The 26352-nt window shown below is 36.7% G+C and overlaps 1 protein-coding gene across 4 annotated transcripts; it reads right to left on the bottom strand.

The window, feature by feature from the left end:
* Nucleotides 1-6254: 6254 nt before the first annotated feature.
* zgc:56699 (zf-U11-48K domain-containing protein) lies at nucleotides 6255-26010 on the bottom strand. Of its 4 annotated transcripts, none has more exons than XM_022676834.2 (8): nucleotides 25933-26010; nucleotides 25153-25260; nucleotides 24128-24237; nucleotides 23597-23723; nucleotides 21349-21435; nucleotides 20723-20786; nucleotides 19580-19650; nucleotides 6255-6407 (listed from the first exon to the last, which is right to left on the bottom strand). In XM_022676834.2, exons 2-8 carry the CDS (start codon nucleotides 25235-25237, stop codon nucleotides 6319-6321), a joined length of 633 nt encoding a protein of 210 aa, XP_022532555.2. In that variant the 5' UTR covers nucleotides 25238-25260; nucleotides 25933-26010; the 3' UTR covers nucleotides 6255-6318. The 4 variants fall into 4 exon arrangements, with proteins under 4 accessions (XP_022532555.2, XP_049319188.1, XP_022532554.2 ...); XM_049463231.1 differs by having other exon boundaries at nucleotides 25921-25977; XM_022676833.2 differs by lacking the exon at nucleotides 25933-26010 and adding an exon at nucleotides 25512-25661.
* Between the last annotated feature and the right edge of the window lie 342 nt (nucleotides 26011-26352).

Genomic DNA, 26352 nt, shown 5'->3' with positions numbered 1-26352 from the left:
AAGCACATTTATCTTTGAGGACAGATCTACACACTCTTGGTATTTTAATCTCAGTTTCTTTATGAGGATCACCTGGAATAGTTTTCTCAGCATCTTGAAGGAGTTCCTTGAGGTGCTGAATAATAGTTGCTGCTCCAGCTCATCCAAAATCACCTCAAATCACCATCTCAGTTCATCAGGTTTAGATCAGGGGATTAATGTGGAGGACTAACATTTTTTTACTGTTTACTATGTAATTCCATATGTGTTCCTCAATTGTTTTCATATCTTTAATATTATTCTACAATGTAGAAAATTAATTAAATGAAGATATAAAGAAAAACAGTGAATGAGAATGTGTGCCCAAACTTGAAAAGTTACAGTTGCATTAATGTTTTCTTTATTATTATAACTCACATTGTGATTCTGAACACTGGCCAGCAAGCTCATTGCCAGCTTGTTTGAATTATGAGAGTTGGTGTGAGGTTTGACAATGGGTGCAGATGGATGGGACATTCCATTTCAGTGTGAAGTTGTGTGAGCGTTTAACATTTCTCGATCCACAGTGTCACATGTGCACCAGGAATATATCATAGAAGGCTATATTACCACCCACAGTGGACAGCACAGTAAAGTGGGTGGTAATGATGGTGACTGGCGGTGTCTGGCTAGAATGGTCCATGTGAACAGACTAAAGTGGCTCTGGCAGAAATCACACTCTACATTAGGGGTGGGCGATATGGCCCTAAAAAAATACTACGATATTTAATGCAATTTTTGCGATAATGGTCCTCTTGGCGATATGACAAAAGCCTGAATTAAAAAAAAAAAAACATACATTTAAGAATACACTACTGCAAACCCCTAACTGTGATCATTTGTAACAGAAGTCAATGATCCAGAACGTTATGATGCTAATAATGCATTCCAAATATCTCCTTACATCCAGGATTAAAGTAAAATGAATGACACTGGACAGATATAGTCTGTCTCTAGTAAATATATAATGGGAAATGAGAACAGTGTGTATTTTTCTATTGCTAAAAACAGCAAAAAATAAGTACCCTGATGTGATGATTAGGGGTGGGGTGATATGACACGATATTTCATGGTATAATATTGTTCACAATATTTAAAAATGTTGGAGATATTATTGCATACGATGTGATACGGCACACCCCTATTCTATACACATATCCTACAGGTCAGTGCAGAGTTCTTTAGCTTCTATGGGACAGGACAAATGCTACTCTGCACCTGGTGACACTACAATATTCTCAGTATTTTGCCATTATACTCTCAAATACGAACTAAACAATGTTACATAACTGCTGGAAATTTAGTTTCTAACCCGGTCATCATAAATCACAGTCTTACAAGACAGGGCCACATGCACAGCATGCTAAGCCACTAATGGCCATGCATGTGACGAGAAAAAAACGTGACAAAGGCATTGCATTTAATCAGAGACTAAAACAGATGGTGGTGCAGATATACTGTATGTAATGCAAGGCTACGGACAATAATCTAAATTAGAGATTACAGCTTTGTCACTGACCTAAATCCTGGAAGAAAAGAGCCATAAACAGGCACCCATATGCATATACACAGACATGGTCTAATCATAACCATGAGCACAATAGCCTCTTAGTATTTATATAGAACTCTACAAGCTTTACAGTGTACATCCATATGCAATACAAACTACATTACAAGCTGTTAGAGCAGTCCCTCTGGATTACAACTGCCCTAAACAGCATGATCTAGAAGTACTTAAAATTGCCATAGAAGAACAACATTTGGCTCCCAAACAGTGTAACTAGGATGAATTTAGCTGGAAAACGTCTCCATTATTAGTAATGCTGTAAACATCCTTTCATATAGCTCTAACTATAGGACATCATGTTCTCCAGAAATGTAAGCTAGCACAGTTAGAGCTTTGTGTCAACCTTAAGGGCTACAAATACTTACATTTTGTATTTTATTTAAATCCTTAAACCATACTTGTGCCGGACACAGATGGAATTTGGCTTCTGCCATTATCCCCTCTTTGCAGTAGACACACACATACTGTGTAAATAGTAAATACTGGTATTTACTGGTAAATAAAGTTAGACATACAGTGATTTTGTGAGAAAACATGCCTGTAGATGTGGGCAGCCATTGTAGCAGCGCCCAGGGAGCATTGCTCAAGGGCCTAAAAGTGATGGCCTAAAAGGGCCCAAAACCCAGGTAAACTTCCCAATTTTCAGATTAAATGAGGATAATCAATTGATATTAAAAGAAGAATATGATCAACATTATCATTTTTATTTCCAGGTATTTGCATTTACTGGATCAGACAGTTCAGAAGATAGCACCTTTAGTCTAAACCCACCGATTTGTTTGTGTGCAAAAGTCTTGGACCAGAAAATCTTAAAATAGATTATACTGAATAAAACTATATTTAAAGTATTTAATTATATTTAAAGCTTTTCCAGGCTTTCACCACAGCCTCCTTCAGCTAAACAACCTGTTTGTTTTGGGGGGTTACTCCCTTTAGTCTCCTCTTTAACAGGTAAAATGTATGCTTTTAAAGGGTTTAAGTCTGAAGTATCACTAAGCCAGTCTAAAACGTCCACAGTGTCATTATCTTGCTGCATCATGAAGGATTTCTCATTTATTTTGGTTGCATCTTTCTTTAAATACACAGACAAAAATTTTATTTTGGCTTCTGAGTTAATTGTACTGCTGCACATGCAGGACTTCATCAATAAAGATTAATGAGCCCAGAAGAAGCCATGCTTGACCAAGCCATGATATTATCTTGACTGTGTTTCACAGATAAGCTGATATGGGATTATGAGCAGATCCTTTTTTTCTTCAAATTCCATCACCTTAGTAAAGGTTAGTCTTTCAACAATCCATAAAACTTTGGACTGATGAGGCTGGTCTCTGTATTGCCTGGCAAATCCCAGCCTGGCCTTTATATGTTTCTTGCTAATTAGTGGTTTGCATCATATTGTGAGTTTGTTTAAGGGTCTTTTTTACAGCTCACAATGATTCTGTCATCAACTGCTGCTGTGTCTTGGTCTACCTGATCAACATTTGTTACTTAGTACACCAGTGACGACTTTCTTCTTCAGGACATTTCAAATGGTTATATATGGCCACTATTATTGCAATGGCTCTGATTGATTTTTTTATCTTTTTGCAATTTTACAGCTGCTTGTTTTTTACCCATAGACAGCGCTCTAGTTTTCAAATTGGTTAAAATAAATTCACAGTCTGCACAGGAAAACCCAAATCGGAAATTGAAAATTCAGTACATTTGCTTACATTGGGTTCTGACATGCTAGCTTCTGAACTGTGTATCAGATCCTGATTAAATTAATGTCAAATGGTTTTAGTCTACAGCAGAAATAATAGGATTGGTCTCACTGTTCCAATACTTTTGGAGGGGAGTGTAAATTAAACATGCAGTGTATCTGAATAGGATTTTTCCTGCATCCTTGGTCACGTATATTTTATTGGAGTATTGCATATCTCTGTAAATCCATGAGTCTGGCTCTATATAGAGAAAGTCACTGGGGACAGAAATGCCTTATTCAGTGTAAGAAACCAGATTTTTGTGTGTCTGACAAAAACACAATAATCAAGATGGAGAGTGAATGGGGGCCCATTCCTCAGAGCCCACCGCTGCCACGGCTCGAACCCGGGTCCTCCCCACTGAGCCGTTCTGAATGATTGATGGAATGATGAGTTTAGTTGTAAAGAAAGGGAGCGTGAGGGAAAAGTGGCAGGAGAAAAGGTCAGTCCCGGTGGTGGAGGCTGTCAGGCGGCAGTGCAGGGCTGAGCAGTGATTTAGTATTCGGAGTTGACAGAGCTACAGAACGCCACTGGAACGGGGGAAATGTCAGAGTGGAAGAAAAACAAAACACATACACACACACCTCTCCATAAATGCTACAGTGACAGTTACAACAAAAAGTCAACTCAATTGGACGTCCTCATCCAAGCATCACAAAAAGTGTTACGCAATAAAAGGATTAGGTACGGATGCGGTACACACAACTTATTAACAAAGAAAGTTTGTCTGATAACTTTTCTGAGAACAAATAACAAGAGCTGTGTATCAGTGAGATGTTGGTAATACAAAGCATATCAAGATACTGGGGTTATACGTCTCTAAAAATAAGAGACCACTTAAAAATTGAGTTTCTTTGATTTTACCAAATTAAAAACCTCTGGAATATAATCAAGAGGAAGATGGATGATCACAAGCCATCAAACCAAACTGACCTGCTTGAATTTTTTCAACAGGAGTAAAGGCATAAAGTTATCCAAAAGCAGTGTGTAAGACTGGTGGAGGAGAACAATGCCAAGATGCATGAAACTGTGATTAAAAACTAGGGTTATTCCAACAAATATTGATTTCTCAACTTAAAACTTTATGAATATGAACTTGTTTTCTTTGCTGTATTTGAGGTCTGAAAGCTCTGCATCTTTTTTGTGATTTCAGCCATTTCTCATTTTATGCAAATAAATGCTCTAAATGACAATTTTTTATTTGGAATTTGGGAGAAAGTTTGTTCCTAGTTCATAGTATAAAACAACAATGTTCAGTTTATTTAAACATATACCTATAAATTGCAAAATCTATATCAATATATCAATATATTGCAATTGTTTACATCAAATTTTAGTAAAACTCATAGTATGAACACACAATCATACTTCTAAAATAAGAGTAAAAAAAGAGTCCATTAGTTATTAATATCTATAGTATATACTGAAGTGTATATTTGTGATTATATGGAGAAAGAGATATAACAGTATCCCTCTGTTAAAACAAGCTGTTGTACTACAACACCCTCTGACAGTTTGAAGTCCCATAAGTGATTGGTATTTTTAATGCAGTCCTGACAGATGTTATACAGAATCAAGTGTGTGCCGGCAGGCCGCAGGGGACGTGGTCCAAAAAAGCCTCTCTGAACTGTTTCACTCTCAGAAACAAAGCCTTGCACTTTAATCACACCACCCTCCATTGTCAAATCTCTTTCTAAGACAATAACTGGATCAGTCTGGTTTATCAAAGACGGATTAAGATCAGTCTGGGACTAAAAATGGCTTTTTAGTGGAGATTCCAGACTCCATTAACCCTAAAATTTTACGACTACAATTTCACGATTGCTCTTAAGCCCTATCTGGTCGGATTAGTTTCTCAGGGGGACGTCTGTGAGAAATATTTTACACTTCTACTCAGTGATAAAAGTCTTGCATCCGGACTGCAAGTGAAAAAAACAGGAGGACCAGTTAGGTTTATTGCCTTTCAGTAGCTCCTCCATTTCCACTCGCTGTTGTGTTTACATGGATCTCCGTGGAAATGCAATCATGTTGAAATCATGTTGAGTGTCTAGTCAGGACTAAACTTACAGAAGGACCACAGAGTTCAGCGAAATACAGTAGATAATTTAGCCTGTACATTTCTCAGAGGACGTCTGAGAAAAACACATACATGGTCACTCCGGACGGGAATAAAATCACAGAGGACCCCGGCAGTGATGTGTGCACACCAGTCTGGAGTAAAAAAGCAGCAACTTTAGTGAGTTTAATTAGGGGGTGAGTTAAAATAGTGAGTTAAAAATTCAGTTAAAATATTGATATTTGCTCCAAGTGGTCCAGCAGGCTAAGCGCTGCCAGTATGATCAGGAGATTGCTGGTTCGAATCCTGTTTATGTAGCTCACCATCAGCTGCTGGAGCCCTGAGAGCGCACAATTGGCCTTGCTTTCTCTGGGTGGGTACAGTTGATGGCGCTCTCTTCCCTCATCACTCCTAGGGTGATGTCGATCAGCACAAGGCTGCGTCTGTGAGCTGATGTATCAGAACTGAGTCGCTGCACTTTCCTCCGAGCGTTAGCGCTGTGATGCTATTCGGCAATGCTGCATCAGCAGCAGTTCAGAAAGATGCGGAGTCTGACTTCACATGTATCTGAGGAGGCATGTGTTAGTCTTCACCCTCCTGGTGTTTTGGGGCATCACTAGAGATAGTGGGAGTTCTAATGAGTGGGTTGGGTAATTGGCCATGTAAATTGGGAGAAAATTGGATAAAAATTAGAAATAAACTTATTTGTAAAATATTGATATTTGGAACCATGTATTGATAATGTATCACAAACCAAAATTATACAATATATTGCAATATGGAATATTTTGTCCCACCCCTATTATATACTATATATTGGTAAAAATTGTTAAACAAATGGCAGAGAATTACACATTAACTGCAACCGTCGTCATGTAGAAAAACTTACATTCATTTTCCTACTCAGTTCTGAAATAAGACATGTTCTTCTAAAGTCACTCCACGTTCAGAGGCAGCTTCAGGTCACAATTCTGCAAACTTGCTGTCACACGGACGCTGGCAACGACAGCCGGCAGGTCAAACCCTGTAAATGCAGTTAGATCCATTTCTTCAAAAAAAAGATTATTCATGCATGGCATTTATCAGGCAGTGATGTGTGCACCCCAGTCCGACAGACGATGGGATTGCATAAGGCACACACAAGGCAAGGAGCGAAGTGCAGCAATTTTCTAGCCTTAAGACCTCAGTATATAAATAAAGGTCAGTTTTGGTGCAGTGTTGGCTTTTTTATATATTGTATGGATTTTTGTAAAGTAAAAAAGAATCACTTAGTAAGTTTGTTACAACATACACAGACAACACTAACTCAAATTTATTTCAATTAAATTTAAGCAAAAGAATCTCCAATATGTATTCATGAAAGATTATAGAGCAACATATGCTGCCTTAAAGATGCCATCAATTCTAGAGATGTCTGTGAATTGTCCAACAAGACAACACTCATGTTACAAGGTCATCAATAGGCATGTTTTTAGGAAGAATGGGACAAAATAACACATGAAACACTTCATCAATTAGTACCCGCAGTGCCCTGAAATTAAGGAATTATTGTATATTAATACATAATTTAAGGAGACAAAATGAAAAAAAAAAATGTAAAAGTAATATGTAAAAATGAAATATTTTGGGTTATGCTGTCTGTAATAAAACAAAAGACAAAGGGCCTTATTTTAGTGATCTTTAGGTGAGCCATCAACATGTTGGGCACTTCACTTTGACAGTTCACTGCCAAGATAGCAATGAACGTCTGACTGTTGACATCTGTCTAGGTTGCCTTCAGTCAGTGGTGCACCTGTGTTTTTCGTTGCCAAGATACACCAAAAATACGCCAAAAAATTACCTGAACAAACCATTTCAAGATACCCCTCCCATCAGTGTAGATATATTCACAAGCACTGTTGCTATTGAAACATTGCAGGTGGAAGGTGTGAAAATAGACTGTTTTTAGAGTGTAAGATAGCAATGATCATCACAACATGCTTTGAGTTGGGTGTAAGATCAAAGTGATCATATACAGCTCTGGAAAAAATAACAGACCACCTAAAAATGATGAGTTTCTTTGATTTTACCAAATTAAAAACCTGCCACAAGCCATCAAACCAAACTGAACTGCTTAAAGCTTTGCACCAGGAGTAAAGGCATAAAGTTATCCAAAAGTAGTGTGTAGAACTGGTGGAGAAGAATATACCAAGATGCATGAAAACTGTGATTAAAAACCTGGGTTATTACACCAAATATTGATTTCTGAACTCTTAAAACTTTATGAATATGAACTTGTTTTCTTTGCATTATTTAAGGTCTGAAAGCTCTGCAGCTTTTTTTGTTATTTCAGCCATTTCTCATTTTCTGCAAATAAATGCTGTAAATTACAATATTTGTATTTGGAATTTGGGAGAAATGTTGTCTGTAGTTTATAGAATAAAACAACAATGTTCATTTTACTCAAATATATACCTATAAATAGCAAAATCAGAGACACTGACTTAGAAACTGAAGTGGTCTCTTACCTTCTTCCAGAGCCAGAGCTTTTCATGTCTTATTTAAGTACAGAGTGATCCTATATATTGTTGAGTATTATGAGTATTGTCTAAGCAGAAAATTTGTAAGAAAGCAATGTTACATAATTCTAACTGCTAGGGCTTGTGTGCGTTGGGGGGCAGTTGGAGCATCCTGGCATCAGTGACCTCAAGTCTGACCTCATGAGTGCACTCGAATGAGTTGAGTAAAAAAAAAAAAAAAAAAAACAGAAAGCTGCTGGATGAAGACAGATGCCAAGGAGCAAAGTGTAGGCACCAGTCATTTAATCACTAATCAATGCAGGTAGATTTAGGCTTTATTAGGTTAGAGTTTGTGTTGTTGATGACAAATTACTTGTTGTTTAGTATAAACATTATAAATTACACTGATCAAGAACAACATTAAGACTACCTCCCTCCTTATTTCTACACCCGTTCTTCATCTTATCAGCTCCACTGATCATATAGGAGCATTTTGTAGTTTTATAATTACAGACTGTAGTCCTGTATCTGTTTCTCTGCATACTTTATTATTATCCTCGAAACCCCACAGGAGAGAAAACCACCACAGAGCAGCTGTTATTATTATTTGGATCAGAGACTGCTGCTGGAGTTTTTAAACACCTCAGTCTCACTACTGGACTGAGAACCTCTGTTTACAGCCTATATCGCGATCTTATAACTGAGGGCTTACCGGCTGCTACGCTATGCGGATTCTATGTAGTCTACGTAGAGTCTATGTAGAGTAATGGCTGCGCTTGTAGCTGACAGCTAGCGTTATGGGATGTTTTAAGTTTCTTGTGCACTTTTTAAATTATTAATGCCTTGTTTTAAATGTCAGGGCTCTCTGGATTCTAGCAAGGAGGTGTGGAGCTACTTTGAGCTGGATAACTGTGGAAAAAGTAATTTTTCAGGGCAAATTATGCCCCGTATCACCCAGTCTGAAGGGTGTTTGGACAAACTGTTAAAATTTCTGGATCTCGGAACGCTGTGGGAGAACGGAGGTGTGCTATTCATCAAAGGTCAGTACTTTTTATCATGTATTACTACAACAAACGTCCATTTTACACCGGAGTTCTCCTTTAAATATAGCACAGTTTATTGCATTGACTGATGACAAGTGACAGTACCAGCAGACATATTGGTGCAGTGGTAGAACAATGGGGTGGCATTGATGATTTGGTAGAATGGAAATGAAATAGAATTAGGTTTTTCCACCACATCTATCACATGTTGGGAGAAGCCCAGGCCTTAGACGAGTGGCACCGCTCTGTCCAGCCACTGGACTTATCCATTTATCCTTGCCCTGATTAACTCAAGCTGTTTAATGCAGTTGTTTGTGAGTCTGCGGTCTGTAGGGATGTCTGCGTCTGTGTTTCTCTGTCTCTGTCCATTTCCCCAGACTTTCCTCCACAGCCAGCCCTCCTGTCCCACGAGCCTCAGCCGTCGACGGCGCATTCAGGAGGAACAGCTGCAATACCTTTCCATCAGAAGCGGGACAGGACGTCCCCTGGCTCCAATGGTGTGCGAGGAACAGGAAGCGACAGGCGCTCCCCCCGCCTTGCCTCCGTTTCTGTCCGGCCCACCGCCTCTAAAACATGATTGACAGCGAAAGGCATTCGAAGCACAGCAGCACCATGGCACATCCCCAGTGTTTGTACAACAGACAAAATATTGCATAACTAGAGCGAAATGGGAATTGACAGGCTGAGCTACGGGCGGATTATTACAATAATAGACTTCCTCTGTTCCCCTCATGCACAGCTCAGTGCAGCCCTAATAGATGTTGAAGGCAGGTTAGCGGGACATGAGATAAGTGACCGATGTCACATAAAATGTTGCTTTTCTGTCGATCTGTTTCTGACGATCGTGCGGTCACGTTCTGCTCAGGATGAGGCCAAAAGTGAGTTCAGAACAACTGTAATCTTCACACAAAGCTACGAGAAAGTTATCTTTAGGCAGAAAATGCTGTTAATGTTGTGCTACAGTTCAAAAATAAAAAAGAAATTTTAATAAAACCTAGTCTTTTTTTAACACACATTACCAGTCAAAAGTTTGGACACCCCTTCTTATTCAATATTTTTCTTTTTTTTTTCCTACATTGTAAATGAATACTGATGTGATTCATGTAGTAACTTTAATGTGTTAAAGGAGAACTCTGGTGTAAAATTGACTTTGGCTGTAGTAAAACATGATAAAAAGCACTTACCTTTGTTGAACAGCCCTCCTCCGCTCTCTTGCAGCTTTCTGAGATCCGGTAATTTTGTGCTTTTTGCCCAGTACTCTTTACAACGGCCGTATCAGGGCATATTTTGCCCCAGTAAATCACTTTTTCCACAGTTATCCATGCTTTAAATAGCTCCACACCTCCTTGCTAGAGTCTGGAGAGCCCTGACATTTAAAACAAGGCAATAATAACTTTAAAAGTGCACAAGAACCTAATTAAAAACACTGTTTACATACCATGCTGCTAGCTTCAGCTCTGTATGCTGCCATCATTGTACTGATAATGACTAACATATATACATACATAGACTCCACATAGCCTGCCTCCTGGCACAGGCTGCTATGCTATGCGGATTCTATGTATACATGTCTGTCTTGCAAGGAGGTGTGTAGCTATTTTGAGCCTGGATAACAGTGTAAAAAGCAATTTATTGGGGCAAAATATGCCCCGATACGGCCGTTGTACAGAGTGCTGGTCAAAAAGTATAAAATGACTGGGTCTCAGAAAGCTGTGGGGGAACGGAGGTGTGCTATTCATCAAAGGTAAGTACTTTTTTATCATGTTTTACTACACCAAAAGTATATTTTAAACAAACCAAAATGTTTCACAAAATGTGAAGCATTTAGGTGCTCTTATCTCGGGAGCTGTTAACTCGCGGTTTCTAAGGCTGGTAACTCTAATGAACTTATCCTGTGCAACAGAGGGAACTCTTGTTCTTTCTTTCCTGGGGTGGTCCTGATGAGAGCCAGTTTCATCACACCATGTTTGATGATCATTTCTTAAAGTCATTATTTCTTAAAGACTTTATTTAGTTGAGTAGTTCTTTCTTCTCATAATCTGGATTAGAACATTACTCAAATATTCACTATTCACTGTATACCTGTAACTCTACCTCTTCACTACTTTACAACTGATGCTCTCAAACACTTTATTAAGGCCAGAAATTCAAGTAATTAACTCTTGACAAGTTCAGCACAGCTGTTAACTGAAAGTTTGAATTCCAAGTGACGCTACTTCATAAAGCTGACTAAGAAAATACACTTTAAAATACTTTTTCCTTAGAAAGTCACTCTTTAACAGATATAAGGTTTTGTAGTGAATGTGATGGTATGTGAACATGGCTGTCAGTGAGGTCGGTGTCTTTGTGGTGTCAGGATCCATATAGATCAGTTCTGACTCCCTGCTGAGTCCATGTCCCGCTGAAACGGGTCACTCTGAGGCCACAAAACACAAAAAATCATCTGTACAGTTTTGTAAGCACTTAATTGTCCAGATAATGCATTCTGAGCCGAGGGGATAACAGAGCTCCTCAAGGTTCTTCAAAACTCAGCCGAGTTCAGGTTGACAGAGGATTTGCCTGGTGGGGTGTGTGTAGAGATGGGTGTGTGTGCAGATGTGTGTGTGTGTGTGTGTGTTTGGGCAGAGTGTGTGTAGGAAGGCAGAGGTTCTCAGTGACCTTTCCAAGAAGCATTTCTTAAGTTAAATAGTTTATTCATGTTGTGTTATGTCACATCAATTTCAATCAGACGGAATAAAATCAAACAGCCGCATCAGCAGCGACATCAGATTCATAATTAGTAATGTAATCATAGCTGGGCAGAATATGAAGCGGTGTATCTTTTCAGTATTAAAATATGCATGTTATGATTAATTTAAGGCTTGTTTTACATGTTTATGCCTCTGTCTGGCTGCATGCGGTGTCATCCAGTGTGAGCAGCTGGAGGTGTGGACGTAAGAGGTGGGAGTAAATTATATAATTATATATAAATGATAAAATTATGCATTTTTCTGTTTAATTTTAAGTAGCTTTAACCCTACAGTATTAGTTTTTTTGGATTTTTTTTTGTTGATTTCTTGTTAAAGGAGAAATTCAGTGTGAAATGGACTTTTGTTACAAACCTTTGTTAAATAACAAAAATTTGTTTTTAATAACATTTTTTATGCAACTTGGCATGTTCTCCTCCACCAGTCTTACACACTGCTTTTGGATAACTTTATGCCTTTACTCCTGGTGCAAAAAAAAAATCAAGCAGTTCAGCTTGATTTTAAGGCTTGTGATCATCCATCTTCCTCTTGATTATATTCCAGAGTTTTTTTTTCCCGAGCTGAATTAAAGGTGTATATTGTTTCTTGTTCAATGAAAAACAAGTATCTCGAGGGGCCAGTTGTTCAAAAAATGTAATCCGGATCAAAATTATCCAGATTTGGTAATCACATTTTTTGCTATCCAGGATCAGGTGATCTGTCTTACTTTTAAGCCAGTTTTTCAAAGCAATATTGGATTGGATCACCCTGATCCAGAAACACAGTTTTCAGGATTACCTAATCCGGATTACCAGCTATGTAAAAAACAGATAGAAGAACCAACAGGGGTTGATGACTCCTTTTCTTGCAGTAACAAGATACTGCTTATTGCAAAACAATACGAGCAATCGAGTGTTCTGCAGAGACGCTTTGCATGCCTTAACTATTTGCGAGTCGAACCACAGGGAGCATGCAACATAACACTTGCATGTATTGTCCTGCCCAATGTTGCTACCAGACGCAATGTCCCTATCTGTGATGTTCATGATGCACCTGAGCCTGTTGAAGAACCAGACCAAACTCTGGTGTTCTTTTCAATTGTTCGAAATTATTTTTGACAGCTTCATATCTGATGAATGTTTCTTTGACATTAATATACAGTGATGAATGACAGTGACGTAGATGAAAAAATGAATATATTATTTTTGTTTGTTATTGAAATCTTTTGGGGGGTTTATTTAATGGGGTCAAGATTGTTTTTATTTTTACGTTACTATAGTAAAAGGCTTAATTGGTAGCCAATGTCTACTTTATTACTGTAACGGTTAAACAGGTCAAGTGCAAAATAGAAGTAATGTATATACACTAAATTGTACAAATGTATTTTTTTTTACTTTAAAACTTTGATTTTAAAGTTTTACCACATTTACTTCCTGAAATCCCCCTTGAAATCCTACTCCTTGTTGGGATCAGGGTAATCCTGTTTTTTTGGATCAAAGTTATCCAAATCCTACTGAAAAGTTTTGAACAACAGAAACTGAAGGTTTGATCCATTTACAAACTAGGATTGGATTACGTGATCTGATCCGATTTCAGAATGCTTCTTTCCCTTTTGAACAACCCGTTTTCCAGATTTGATCCAATCCGATAACCAAAATCCGATCAGATTACCTTTGAACAACTGGCCCCAGACAATAACTTTGCAGGAGAGAGACAAATCTTAACTTAAAATCTTAACTTTCAAAGAAAATCAATATAATATAGTTTATTTCAACACTTGCCTCCTGGCATAGCAGCCGGCGCCAGGAGGCAGCCTATACGAAATCTATGTATGTATATATATATATATATATATATATATATATATATATATATATATATATATATATATATATATATATATATATGTTATTGTCAGTATAGTGATGGCGGCGCTCAGAGCTAAAGTTTGCGCTATAGGATGTAAACAGTGTCTTTAATAAGCTTCTTGTGCACTTTTTAAGTTATTAATGCTGTGTCCCCCAGTCACCCCAAGGGTGTTTTGGACAGACTGTTAAAATTTCTGGATCTCTGAACGCTGTGGGAGAACGGAGGTGTGCTATTCATCAAAGGTAAGAACTTTTTATCATGTTTTACTACAACAAAAGTCCATTTTACACCAGAGTTCAATCTTTAATCTTTTGGATTACAATAGGGCTGTAACAACACGATCTTCTCCAGTGTTTCTAAACCCACAGACATAAAAATTAAAAACTGTTCCATAAACTGACCTCCCATTTTGCTCTCTGTCTCTGTCTCTCAGTTTTCTATTCTGAGAGAAATGTCCTTTATTCGTAGGAACAGTGTGCCCTATAGGAACGCCACCGTGGGCTGGTGTGCTCGACGTTCATCACAGCAAACCCTTCAGCCAAAGAGCGGGGGAGCAGGGGGTGTGGGCATAACTGAGCTTAAAACCATGCAAAACTGCTTTATTAAAACAATGCCCCTCCACACCCAGACAGGGATTAGCAGCTTCTTAGAATCAGAAGTGTTGGAAGGAGGACAGCAGCAGCACGTGAGGAATTTAGCTCTCGTTTAGCTCTTTCTCAGAAGAGGGGAAGATTATTCAGAAGAGGGAAGGTGCTGCCCCAAACTGAAGCTCAACTACAGCTTCATCTACTCTAATTAGCTACCACCTCTGCCCTGGTTCTAGACTGGAGAAGAACATAATGGGTTGGCATGTTGATAGTCATATTTTTAAATCCAGAGCTAATGATACTGGCTAAAATTGATATATGAAGGAAAGAAATAAAAATGTTGCATGTGTCTTTATCAGAAAATGACGCATCATAGGGTTTCCTACAGTGTATATTTATTGAATAAAACATTCATAAAATACATGCAAAGGGATATCAAGTTAAGTTTAGGAGAGATTAGCTACTACAAGTTAGTAGCTAATACTGAGAATTAAGCAAAAAAAGGATTATAAGCCAGTTACACAGAGCAACCACAGTTTAGACAACGTTACCCAGTGTTGGGCAAGTTACTTTGAAAAAGTAATTTGTTATAGTTACTTCTCCAAAAAGTTACTCCACTATAAAAGTAATTAGTTACCAGTAAAAGTAACTATTGCGTTACTTTTGTGTTACTCGCCCTTGTAAAAGCCCCAAGCCCCCACACCCCGGCCCCATCCTTCTCAGAGTGAGTTTCAGAAGCCAGGTGAATAGAGTGCACGACATCCTTCCCTCCCACTTGCGGCTTTGTCTGTATGCATAAGGTTAAAAAAAAAAAAGTTAATTGAGCGGCTAAAGTAACATGCAGTAACGGGGTGTCAGAAATGGTAACGGCGTTATAGTTACAGTCAGAGTAATTAGTTAGATTACTGGTTACTGAAAAAAGTAACGCCGTTACTCCCATCACTGATGTTACCTTGGGAAAGTCTAAAGTTTAAACTGGAAAAAAGTGTTTAATTTGCCCTTATGTAGCCTTGCCTCTGTGATGACAGTCTGATGCTTTATATGACTCAAAGAGACAATCAGAAATAAGCAAGGAAATACCTTCACCTTGCACAGCAAAGTGCGTTTTCGTAAATGTTAATTGGTAATATTTTTTTTGAGATATTAAAAAAAAAGTTGTTGCTCGCATTACACTTTGGGGGGGTGGGGGTTGGGGGTGGTAGAGGCATTCCCCTTCTAAAGGGACGTGGCTAAAACTAGAAACAAAAATGCTTTTTTTTCCTTATATTACTTTTACTTTTATACTTTAAACACTTTTACTTAAAGAGTAAAAAGCTTAAGTTGATTCTTCAACTTCTACTGAAGTTCTTTAAACCCTAGTATCCATACTTCTACCTATAGAGTAATGATTGTCAACACTTTTGGTTACTGCTGTAGTTTTCGACTACGTACAAAAGCTAAATTCACCATGTGTAGCATAATCTGTTTGCCAACAATATGTGCAATATCACCATTTATTAGTGATTTATTTGCTGTTTATTCACAGTCAACCTATATGTGATATAACATTGGTCACTGCTTACCATAAAACGTACATACTAGGGAAACATGCTTCCTCTAATTTTAGTTTTCCTAGATCTATATGCTATGGGATTTAATAAATGGTTATCTTATCTGTTCTTTTAAAATGAACACAAAAAGGCCTGAATTTCATATAAATAAGATAAACATTGATTGTTCTGGAGCAGCCGCAGCAGTAATAGTAGTAGCAGTAGTACCGCACTCAAAGAACTGCTAAATGTTGCAGCGACTCACACACACATTCACACACACTCACAGAAAGCTGTTGTCAGCACAGCCAGCAGGGGCCAGCTGGTGTGTCCAGCTGTCCGCGTGGGTTAAATGAGGCAGGGGAGACGAGGGGACGGGGGCTGACCTGTGGCTGTGCCACACTAACTTACACTCAATTCATAATGACAGTGATGCGAGGCTTACAGAAGCCCACCCGGCCAGTGGCCTAAGCCAGCCTGTGACTGAAAAAAACTGGAGCAGAATATACTTAAATTCTTCCTGAAAGAGCGAGAACAGCATTGCATTCTCTAATTTTATTAGTTTAGAAGATTTCGTGAGATTTTTTTAAATTTATTTGACAGGAACAGTGCTCATTTACTAACAAAAGACTGTACATGACTGTAAATCACTAAAGTTAGAAAAAAAAAAAAGAATTATTTTCATCTGTAAATCACTGGGTGGCAGCTATATAACACTGTAGCTAATATTTGCCCATTATTGTGTTTAGCCATCAGCATCATCTAGTCCAGTAGTGTGTAATTAAACTTAAAGAAGGTATAGCGCTAGCTAGCTAGCTAGATACTTTATTTATCCCGAAGGAAATTTAGGAATTTAGAAGATTTCCTTACAACAAAGTCCCTAAGATATCCTAATGTCTAACAAGACTTTATATAGAGTATATGTATATAAATATAAAAAAACATAAAAAGCATCCTATTCATCTCACTATTCCTTTAAGAACTCCTTTAGGCCCAGTCAATTTATTATTATTTTTTTTTATACCTTGAACTTTTCTTCTATTGCTAATGTAAACCATTATTTGAAAGTCGTTTTGGATCAAAGCGTACGCTAAATGAAATGCAACAATTTTGTTAGTATTTCCTACACCATTGGGCTGGAATCAAAAGGGTGGGGGGCTTTGCTGGGAAGCATGAAGCTGAAGAGAAGGAAAGAAGGATGAAGATGGGAAGGAGGTGGGTGCAAAATTGTTCAACATGCAAGTAGATAGTAGGTAAGAGGGCTTTATTACATTACATTTTACATTACATTACATTTGGCAGACGCTTTTGTCCAAAGAGACTTACAATAGTGAAGTACAAACGTAATGGAAATTAAGGTAAAAACATCTTTAGACAGGGCCTAGAGGAGGTCAAAGGGAAATAATGGGATAGAGGGGTGAAAGAGGGGAAGAGGGAAATGAGGTTAGAAGTGGTTTGTTAGTTAGAGGTGTTAGGAGAGTAAGTGCTCTTTGAAGAGCTCTGTCTTCAGGAGTTTATTAAAGATAGTGAGAGATTCTCCTGATCTGGTAGTAGAAGGATGTTTGTTCCACCATTGGGGAACTCTGTATGAGAACAGTCTGGATTGCTTTGTGTGAGTGTCTGTATGGTAAAGCAAGGCGACGTTCATTGGAGGAGCGCAGCGGCCGGGAGGTAGTGTAAGCCTTCAGGAGTGATCAGCGCAGGTAGGAAGGAGCCTATTCTGTCATCACCTTGTAGGCGATTGTAAGAGCTTTGAATTTGATGCGAGCATCAACTGGTAGCCAATGGAGCTCAATGAGCAGCGGGGTGACATAAGCACGTTTTGGCTGGTTGAAGATCAGACGTGCTGCTGCATTCTGGAGCATTTGGAGTGGTTTTACTACACAGTTAGCAGGGCATTGCAGTAGTCGAGGCGACTGCTTGTACCAGGAGTTGGGTGGCCTGTTGCGTCAGAAACGGTTTAATTTTTTTGATGTTATAAAGCGGGCAGAAAGTGGAAGGAAATAGGACGTGGACCAATCTTCCAAAATGTAGTTATATTCATAACTTCTGTAGTGTAATATGGTTAGTGCCCCACAAACGTTATATTAATTTTGACTTAACTCATGTATTTTGGTTTTATGTCTTTGTATTTCACCCCAGTTTATGTAAAAGCAATTTGAATTTCCACAGTATATGAAATATTTTTGAATCGCAAGGCAAGTTTATTTGTAAAACAGATGTCAGATATTCTGTCAAATCGCCTTTATTTATTAATAAAAAGAATCCGACTGCAGCTCCCTCAGAGAGAGAGAGAGTATATGTGCAGAAAAAATACATTTCCCCACATTTCTCAGAACTTAAACAGAATCGGTAAGATTAAGATTAAGAAATTAGTGTTAGAAAAGATACAAAAACACTACAAAACATCACATCAAAAACAGGACTATATGTTAAGAACTAGAAAGCATGCAAGAAAATTTTAAAACTTTACTAATAAGAATAAGAATAAGAGTTCTTCATCTGTGCGGAACACGTGGTCCAAAGAAGTGCAGAGGGGGCTCTTTTCTGTCAAAAGAAAAAAAAAATAAAAATAAGTTCAACACTTCTGCTAGTTTTCACTTATTGTGCAGTATATGGATAGGACCTATATTTTTTACTAAGGAGAGCCCTTTAATTTGAGTCAGGTAGTATTTTGACTAAGTTTTAAAAACAGTGTTTATTTTATTCATGCTTTATATATTTAAGCTATTTAATATTATTTTTATATTCTAATTCCAGTGTCTAAATATTTTTGTATTAAAAGCTCACTGCTATTTAAAAAATGTAATTGCATTATTAAGCAATTTTTTCATAATCCTTGTTTCTTCTAGGATTTTATATCAAAAAATTATAGTGTATTGTAAAAATGTTTTAAAATAATTTTTTAATTTAATTTTTTAATTTTTTAATATTTTACCCAGCAGATCCATCAGTGTGTGATTATGTGGAATTTATGCTGTTTATATTGATATCGGAATTGTTTCGTATGGACCAAAGAAAGATGCACAGCATTAAGAGACCACTTTAGTTTCTGAAACAGTTTCTCCGATTTTGGTATTTATAGGTATTAATTTTGAGTAAAATGAACATTGTTGTTTTATTCTATAAACTACAGACAACATTTCTCCCAAATTCCAAATAAAAAAATTATCATTTAGAGCATTTATTTGCAGAAAATGAGAAATGGCTGAAATAACAAAAAAGATGCAGAGCTTTCAGACCTCAAATAATACAAAGAAAAATTCATATTCATAAAGTTTTAAGAGTTCAGAAATCAATATTTGGTGGAATAATCCTGGTTTTTAATCACAGTTTTCATGCATCTTTGCATCATGTTCTCCTCCACCAGTCTTACACACTGCTTTGGATACTTTTATGCCACTCCTAGTGCAAAACTTTAAGTAGTTCAGTTTGGTGTAATGGTTGTGATCATCCATTTTCCTCTTTATTATATTCCAGAGGTTTTCAATTTGGTAAAATCAAAGAAACTCATCATTTTTAGATGGTCTCTTATTTTTTTCCAAAGCTGTATATAGTGATATAGCGAATAAAGGGCTTCGATACAATCCTAATGATTATCCAAGTTTGCTCTGATGCTATGCATTGATCAGATAAGTGATCTGCATGTAAAAACAGCCTAGAAAATTCAAATGGTATTTAAATAAACACATATTTCTAGGAAAACAGTCTAAAAACTGTGAAAGCCCACTGCCAGTTAAATCGGTCTATAAGAAAACGCAATACTTCACACAGGTCTGCTGAGAGCAGGACAACAGGCAGGTCAACCTGCAAAACTCCTTCAACTAAAGACACTCAAGATCACTGCTGCCCTCTAGTGCACCTAAAACATCAAGCTCCTGCTACAGCAGTGTACACAGAAACAGAGCTTTACACTGAATAATGTGTAGAATTTCAGTACTCACAGAGTTTCCACGGGAGGGTCCGAGGTGCACGGAGTCCTGGGGTCAGACTGTTGGTGGTGCTTGGCTCTGGCCTGAGAAAAGACATGAACAGAGCTGAAACAGAGCACTGCACATACACAAACAAACAAAGATTTACTGCATCTATGCATATATACCATCTTATACAGAAATATATGGAAAAAAATATTGCTCCACAACTTCAATGGTCAATTATCCATAACAGAACATTAAATGTGTGTGATGACCTGATAATGTGTCATGGTAGGGCTAAGAAAACTGGGATGAGGTGGAGTGGTGACCCACCATTCAATTCAACCAAATTCCAGGACTGATATTAGAAAAAAAATCTGAGCCTAAACTTGTTTTCTATGCCCGGGAGGTGGGGGAGCAGTCAGAGTATGTGACACACTTTTAACACAACTTCTTAGTAATTAATATAATCAAGAGGAGGATAGATGATCACAAGCCATCAAACCAAACTGAACTGCTTGACTTTTTGCACCAGGAGGGAGTAGCATACAGTTATTCAAAATCAGTGTGTAAGACTGGTGGAGGAGAACATGATGCCAAGATGCATGAAAACTGTGTTTAAAAACCACCAGGGTTATTCCACCAAATATTGATTTCTGAACTCTTAAAACTTTACAAATATAAACTAGTTCTCTTTGTATTATTTGAGGTCTGAAAGCTCTGCATCTTTGTTTTGTTGTTATTTCAGCCATTTCTCATTTTCTGCAAATAAATGCTCTAAATGACAATTTTTTTTTTTGGAATTTGGGAGAAATGTCCGTAGTTTATAGAATAAAACAACAATGCTAATTTTACTCAAACGAACCTATTAATAGCGAAATCAGAGAAACTGATTCAGAAACTGATTCAGAAACTGAAGTGGTCTCTTCATTTTTCAAGTTATAGATTCGGGTGAATCAGGAAACGCTTCTACTCCATCCCTGATTGGCTAATTGGCAAGAAGACCTATTGTTGGTCTGGTCACCTCTCAGATTGAAAGATCTGTCAGATCACTAGATTTTTAAAGCTTATTCACAGTCATATCCGTACACCAGAGATTCTGTGTGACGCTGGAACGCCATCATCAGCCCTGTGTGTATGAAGTGTAGCTCTTTAACAAATAATTTTACTCACTTGTTTTGAGACAGTACATTAGTAGACACCCCCCAGACAAAGGTAGCAGCATGGTCATCAGCCTCTGCAACAAACAAACAAACAAACAAAATCTGAGCAAGTGTAGATCACAGAAACACAAAGACACTGCCCAATAGGGGTGTGCCATATCGTATTGTATGTGAGAATATTGCCAACTTTGAATATCGTGAACAATATTATACCCTGATATATCGTGCCATATCACCCACCCCTAATTACATAATTATCACAGAGTACTACTTTTTTTGCCGTTTTAGCAAACAATTCACACTGTTCTAATTACCCATTATATATGTACTAGAGACAGATTATATCTGTCCAGTATCATTAATTTTACTTTTATCCTGGATATTTGGAGTGCATTATTAGTATCATGACATTCTGGATCATTGACTTCTGATACAAATCTGAAAAAAAAAAGAAAAAAAAAATTTTTTTTAAATATCTCAGTAAGCCATATCATATTGCGTGCAATAATAAAATTCTAAATAATTTTTCTAATTCAATGTTTTGTAATATAAGTATCGTTATTGTGAAGATCCCATGAAATATCGTGATATTATTTCAGAGCCATATCGCCCACCCCTACTGCCCCACACACGGACCTTTATCCCAGTCCTCCTCTGTACTTGTAGGGTTTGTCCAGGTACTGACAGGAACCTGAAACTTCTGCAGTCTCTCAGTGGTGCTCTCTGAAACACAGCATAAAAGAAATGAAGGAAACCAGAGATCCTTGCTTATAATGGGCCCAATTCAGCAAGAATCTTGGCGTAAAATTATTGATCTTAGATCACCATTCATCAGCTGTCTAATAGAACTCAGGAGCCATTAACGGATCCCAGATAAATACAGGCCACTGTTGAACAAACTACTTAAATCCATGTAGATGAGATAGTAGAGATGCTGAAGATAATATCTTGCACTAGTAAATGCAGACCTCCACGTACAGTTCCAGTCAACTTCTCAGTTTTTAATTTATTTCATTATATGCATTTATTTTCTACATTGTAAATTAATATTAAAGACAGTTAAACAGTTAACTGTACATATGGAATTACTTAGTAAACAGTAAAAAAAAGTGTTTGTTCTCCACATTAATCCCCTGATCTAAACCTGATGATCTGAGATGTTGATTTGAGGTGATTTAATTGGGATGAGCTGGAGCGTCACAGCGTGAAGGAAAAGCAGCAATTATTGTTCAGCACCTCCAGGAACTCCTTCCTTCAAGACGCTGAGAAATCTGTCCTCAAAGATACATGTTTTACTTAGAAGAATCTAATATATGTAAATATTATTATCCGTATACACGTATATATTATAATATAAGTAAAAGTGTGAAAAGGTATTATTCAACGTCCCAAGAAAAAAGAAAAAAAAAAAAAACACAAACATGATTACCCCTGTAAAAATAGTATACTTTAGAGCAGGGGTCACCAACATGGTGCCCGCGGGCACCAGGTAGCCCGCAAGGACCTTATGAGTAGCCCGCAGGCCTGGTCTAAAAATAGCATTTTTGTTGCTATTCTTTTTTTTTTTAAATCACAGTTGCATTGATGTAATTTTAGATTATATTACATTAATATTAGCTTAGAGATAGCCTATAGTTTATATATTATTATACAATATAATGTAATATAATATGTAATATTATATTAAAATATAATATAAAATGTAAACACTTGCAGAGATTTATAATAATAGTGTTGCCTATTGATATCTGTGTCTTCACATAGATGAATGTCATTAATTATTAATAATAACATATAATTAAAGGTAAATTGAGAAAATTTGTAATTTCACGAGTGTGTATCAAACTGGTAGCCCTTCGCATTAATTGGTACCCAAGAAGTAGCTCTCAGGTTCAAAAAGGTTGGTGACCCCTGCTTTAGAGCATTAAAAGTATGTTCAAATTAGGTAAAGAATACTAAAAGTACATTTATCATTTAATATTTTATGAAAATACACATTTAAAAATGTACTTTATTTCTATAAAATGTATTTTTAAGCAGTATGCTTTAAATTATGTCAATTGTTTGTTGATGGAAAATATGTAATGGCGTTAAATACCGCTTAAAGTGCATTTTAGCGTATTTTTTTTTCAGTATCACTAAAGTGAACACAATATGTGCATTAATACATTTACAATATACTTTGCGTATTAAAATTATGTTTAAAAAAAAAAGACATACCTAAATCTTCGTTAAAAAGCACTAATGCTTACGTTTATTTAAATATAGCTTGATCACAATTTAAATATACTTAAATTGCTGTAAGTTGTTCCAAAATAGAATGACATACAATTCGTATATATTTAAGTGCATAATTATTTTTCTAAAATTATGTACTTTTTCATGTTACATATACTCTTAAAAATATATACTTACATGCACTTTTCTTTTACAAGGGTATGGCTCTAATGCCCCATTATCATCTTTATAACAAGACTCTTAATTCCTTTAATCAGCGCATTTAATCAGCACATTATTAATAAATAAATAAATAAATTAATTAATTAATCTTGTTACATTGATATTAAGTAAAATTAACATAAACACAAAACACCGAAGGCAAATGATTTTCATTAGCAACAACCAGGTGTCTAAACATTGTACAAAGAGCCATCTTTTAGTCTAACACTGCATCACTCTATTCATGTATTCCATCATGCCATCATTTTTATGCATCATAAAATAGTTTTTTTTCTCTTGTACTGACAAATGTGTACACTGTGCCCTGATTAGTGAGTCTGCTTGTATTCTTTTGTTTTGAAATGCAGCATTTTATGCACACATGCCAAAACAAAATCATGTATGACAGCAAGCGGAAAAAAGTTTGTACTCTAAACGATCTTACCTCCCTCAATAGTGATGGAACATCTGTCCTCACAGTTTTCGATGTGGTGGGAGAGCTCATGCTTGGGCATCAGGTGCTTTGCATTGAAGGGGCACGTCTTCAGCTCTTCCGCTAGTTTGGGGTGATTCTAAAAAATAAATAAATAAATAAATAAAAAGTAAATACAGGGTTAATTGCTCACCTGCCGTGTACCTACACTTACTGGCCCCATTCACACCTGGCAAAAACATGTGTTCTGGGTGATCTAATCACAATGATAACCAAAACATGTACTTCATCATCAAAACTAAAATAAATAAACGCCTAAAATAGATCATTCCGTGTTATACATTTTTATATGATTTTAACATTTTGAACTCACTGAAATAAAGTCACTTTTCAATTATATTCTGATTATTTGGGATGCACTAGTACATGTGTAATACATGTGCAAATTGTCAAAACATTTGAAACATAGCTAGTGATGATCTTTGGAATACAGTGCCATTTGGGGGGAAGAAAATAATGGTTGCACACTAATCCAAAACTAACCTTCCTGCACTTGAGAATATGGTAAGGGAAGCGGCTGGCTCGGATCTGGTGATTCTTGTCATAAGGGCACTGCAGCATCTTGTTGGGATCACTGGGATCATCCGGCTTTTCTGTAAACATCCAACAGCACATCTCACATCATTTTCAACTCTGAACCCAATAACCCATTTTACTACAGAAAACGTCCTGATCAATCTCAGGCACCGTTACTTAATTTTTTACAAGGTTACTAAGAAAAAAGTGGTTTAGATTAACTAATATTCACACAAAAATAAAATAATGAAACCATCAATAAACCCTACTTACTCCTGTTACACATGCACTCACTCCTGTTACTCTTTATGTTTAGAGTAACAGGGCTGAAAGTAACAGGACTAAGTTTGTAGGACAGATTTAGCAAAAACATAAAAAATAGCTAAATGGCAGCTGTGCTAACAGCACAAGGACACTGAGCACATTCTGGTGATTTTACCAAAATTTGCATTTTAAAAATAAAGACCTAAGAATTCTTTAGGTATCAGGAATGAGTGCTGAGATTGAGCCCCTTATTCAGAGTTACAATAAGATCAAATATACAGAAAAACAAAGGAAGAAACTTAATTTTGGCCTTCCCATGGTCTGATGTCACTTCCTGTTGTAGATGTGACTTCCTGTTGTAAAATGTTCCAGATGGGGTAATGTGTTATGGTAACAGGACTGATTAAAACCCAGAGACACAACTAAAATGTGTATTTAAACTTAAATATTATGGATTTATTATGAAAAAAAATATTTTTTAAAGCATAGATGGGATTTGGAGTAACAACAAAGCAAAAAAATACATCTTTAAAGGATTTTAATAATTATATTTCATGGTAACGTTAAATGTGAGCATTTAACTTATGTTGTAGTAGTATTTGTAGTTTTTATTAATGTTTTTACTTGCATATATTACTTTTGCAATAAGGTCAATGTAAAAGACACTATGCTTAACAATAAAACGTATTTTAAATATACTTTGTATGCCCAGTTTAACTCTCTCTTACCAGGAACCTCCCCGTTCAGAAGTTCTGCAGTGGAGTGGACCGCTCTGGGGCCCAGACTGGATCCAAATCTGATGGTGGAGGACATGTTCTCTGATCTTCTGAGCTTCCCTGAAGAAACCAAGACAAATTAAACACTTAGCCACACTCAAACCCAGATTTACTACAGGAGAAAACACTTATAAACACTGTGGTTCAAAAAACTAGTTAACTTCTCACTAAGAAGCACAACAGCCGCGGCCTGCTGCCCAAACTAAACACTCAGACTTCAAAATTTATGACGTACAAATACATTTTAAAGACGGGAAATTCCATAATTAAATATAAATAAACTTAAGACATAAATAAACCTTTAGACTAACCTGGACAACACAGCCGCCGCACTTTAATCGGCCTTTTTTAAACAGCTAGCAAGACACGTGACCATCCAGGCGTCGTTAACGCAAGCACCGCCCACTCTTCCGTTACAGACACACGCCCCACTGGTGGACTTTTATTAATTAATTAATTAATTTTTTTATTTATATTATTTATTAGTTAGATTAATTTGTTTCACGTTTTTGCAGAAATTATACAGTTCAAAACACGTACGAAATTTTAAAAAAGTAAAACAAAAAAAATCATTACATTAAATAAGGATCTTTCTAAAAGCACACCAGACGTGGCCTGTTGGCCAAACTAAACACTCAGACTCAAACAATAATAATTTTTAACATAAATAAAAACATTTAAAAGCCCAAAATCCCTAATCAGAGCTCAATAAACTCCGACCTTTAGACGAACCTGGACAACAAAGCCGTCGACTCTTTAATCTGCATTTATTAAACAACTAACCGGACACGTGACCGTCTGGAGGCGTAGCTAAAGCAAGCACAGACACAGGCCCCCTTCATCGTATTTTTATTATATATATATATATATATATATATATATATATATATATATATATATATATATATATATATATATATATAATAAAAATACGATGAAGGGGGCCTGTGTCTGTGCTTGCTTTAGCTACGCCTCCAGACGGTCACGTGTCCGGTTAGTTGTTTAATAAATTTTTTTTTGTTAATTTTTTATTTTTACAGAAATAATACAGTTCACAATACATACGGAATTTTAAAACATACTACTTTCTTTTATGAGCAAATAAAAAATAATAAATACATATGAAATTAAATAAAAAAAGAGCCACTAAAC

Source organism: Astyanax mexicanus, chromosome 13, assembly GCF_023375975.1.
Source record: "Astyanax mexicanus isolate ESR-SI-001 chromosome 13, AstMex3_surface, whole genome shotgun sequence".
Taxonomy (NCBI): domain Eukaryota; kingdom Metazoa; phylum Chordata; class Actinopteri; order Characiformes; family Acestrorhamphidae; genus Astyanax; species Astyanax mexicanus.
This window is presented reverse-complemented; position numbering and strand designations above follow the sequence as displayed.

What these genes read in the sequence shown, in the direction of transcription:
- zgc:56699 (XM_022676834.2), bottom strand. Translation starts at nt 25,237, where the DNA reads ATGTCCTCCACCATCAGATTTGGATCCAGTCTGGGCCCCAGAGCGGTC. An exon ending in AATGTACTGTCTCAAAACAA is followed by an intron (nt 19,651 to 20,722) that starts GTGAGTAAAATT and finishes GTCTTTTCTCAG; the next exon opens with GCCAGAGCCAAGCACCACCA. An exon ending in GACCCTCCCGTGGAAACTCT is followed by an intron (nt 6,408 to 19,579) that starts GTGAGTACTGAA and finishes CTGCATTTACAG; the next exon opens with GGTTTGACCTGCCGGCTGTC.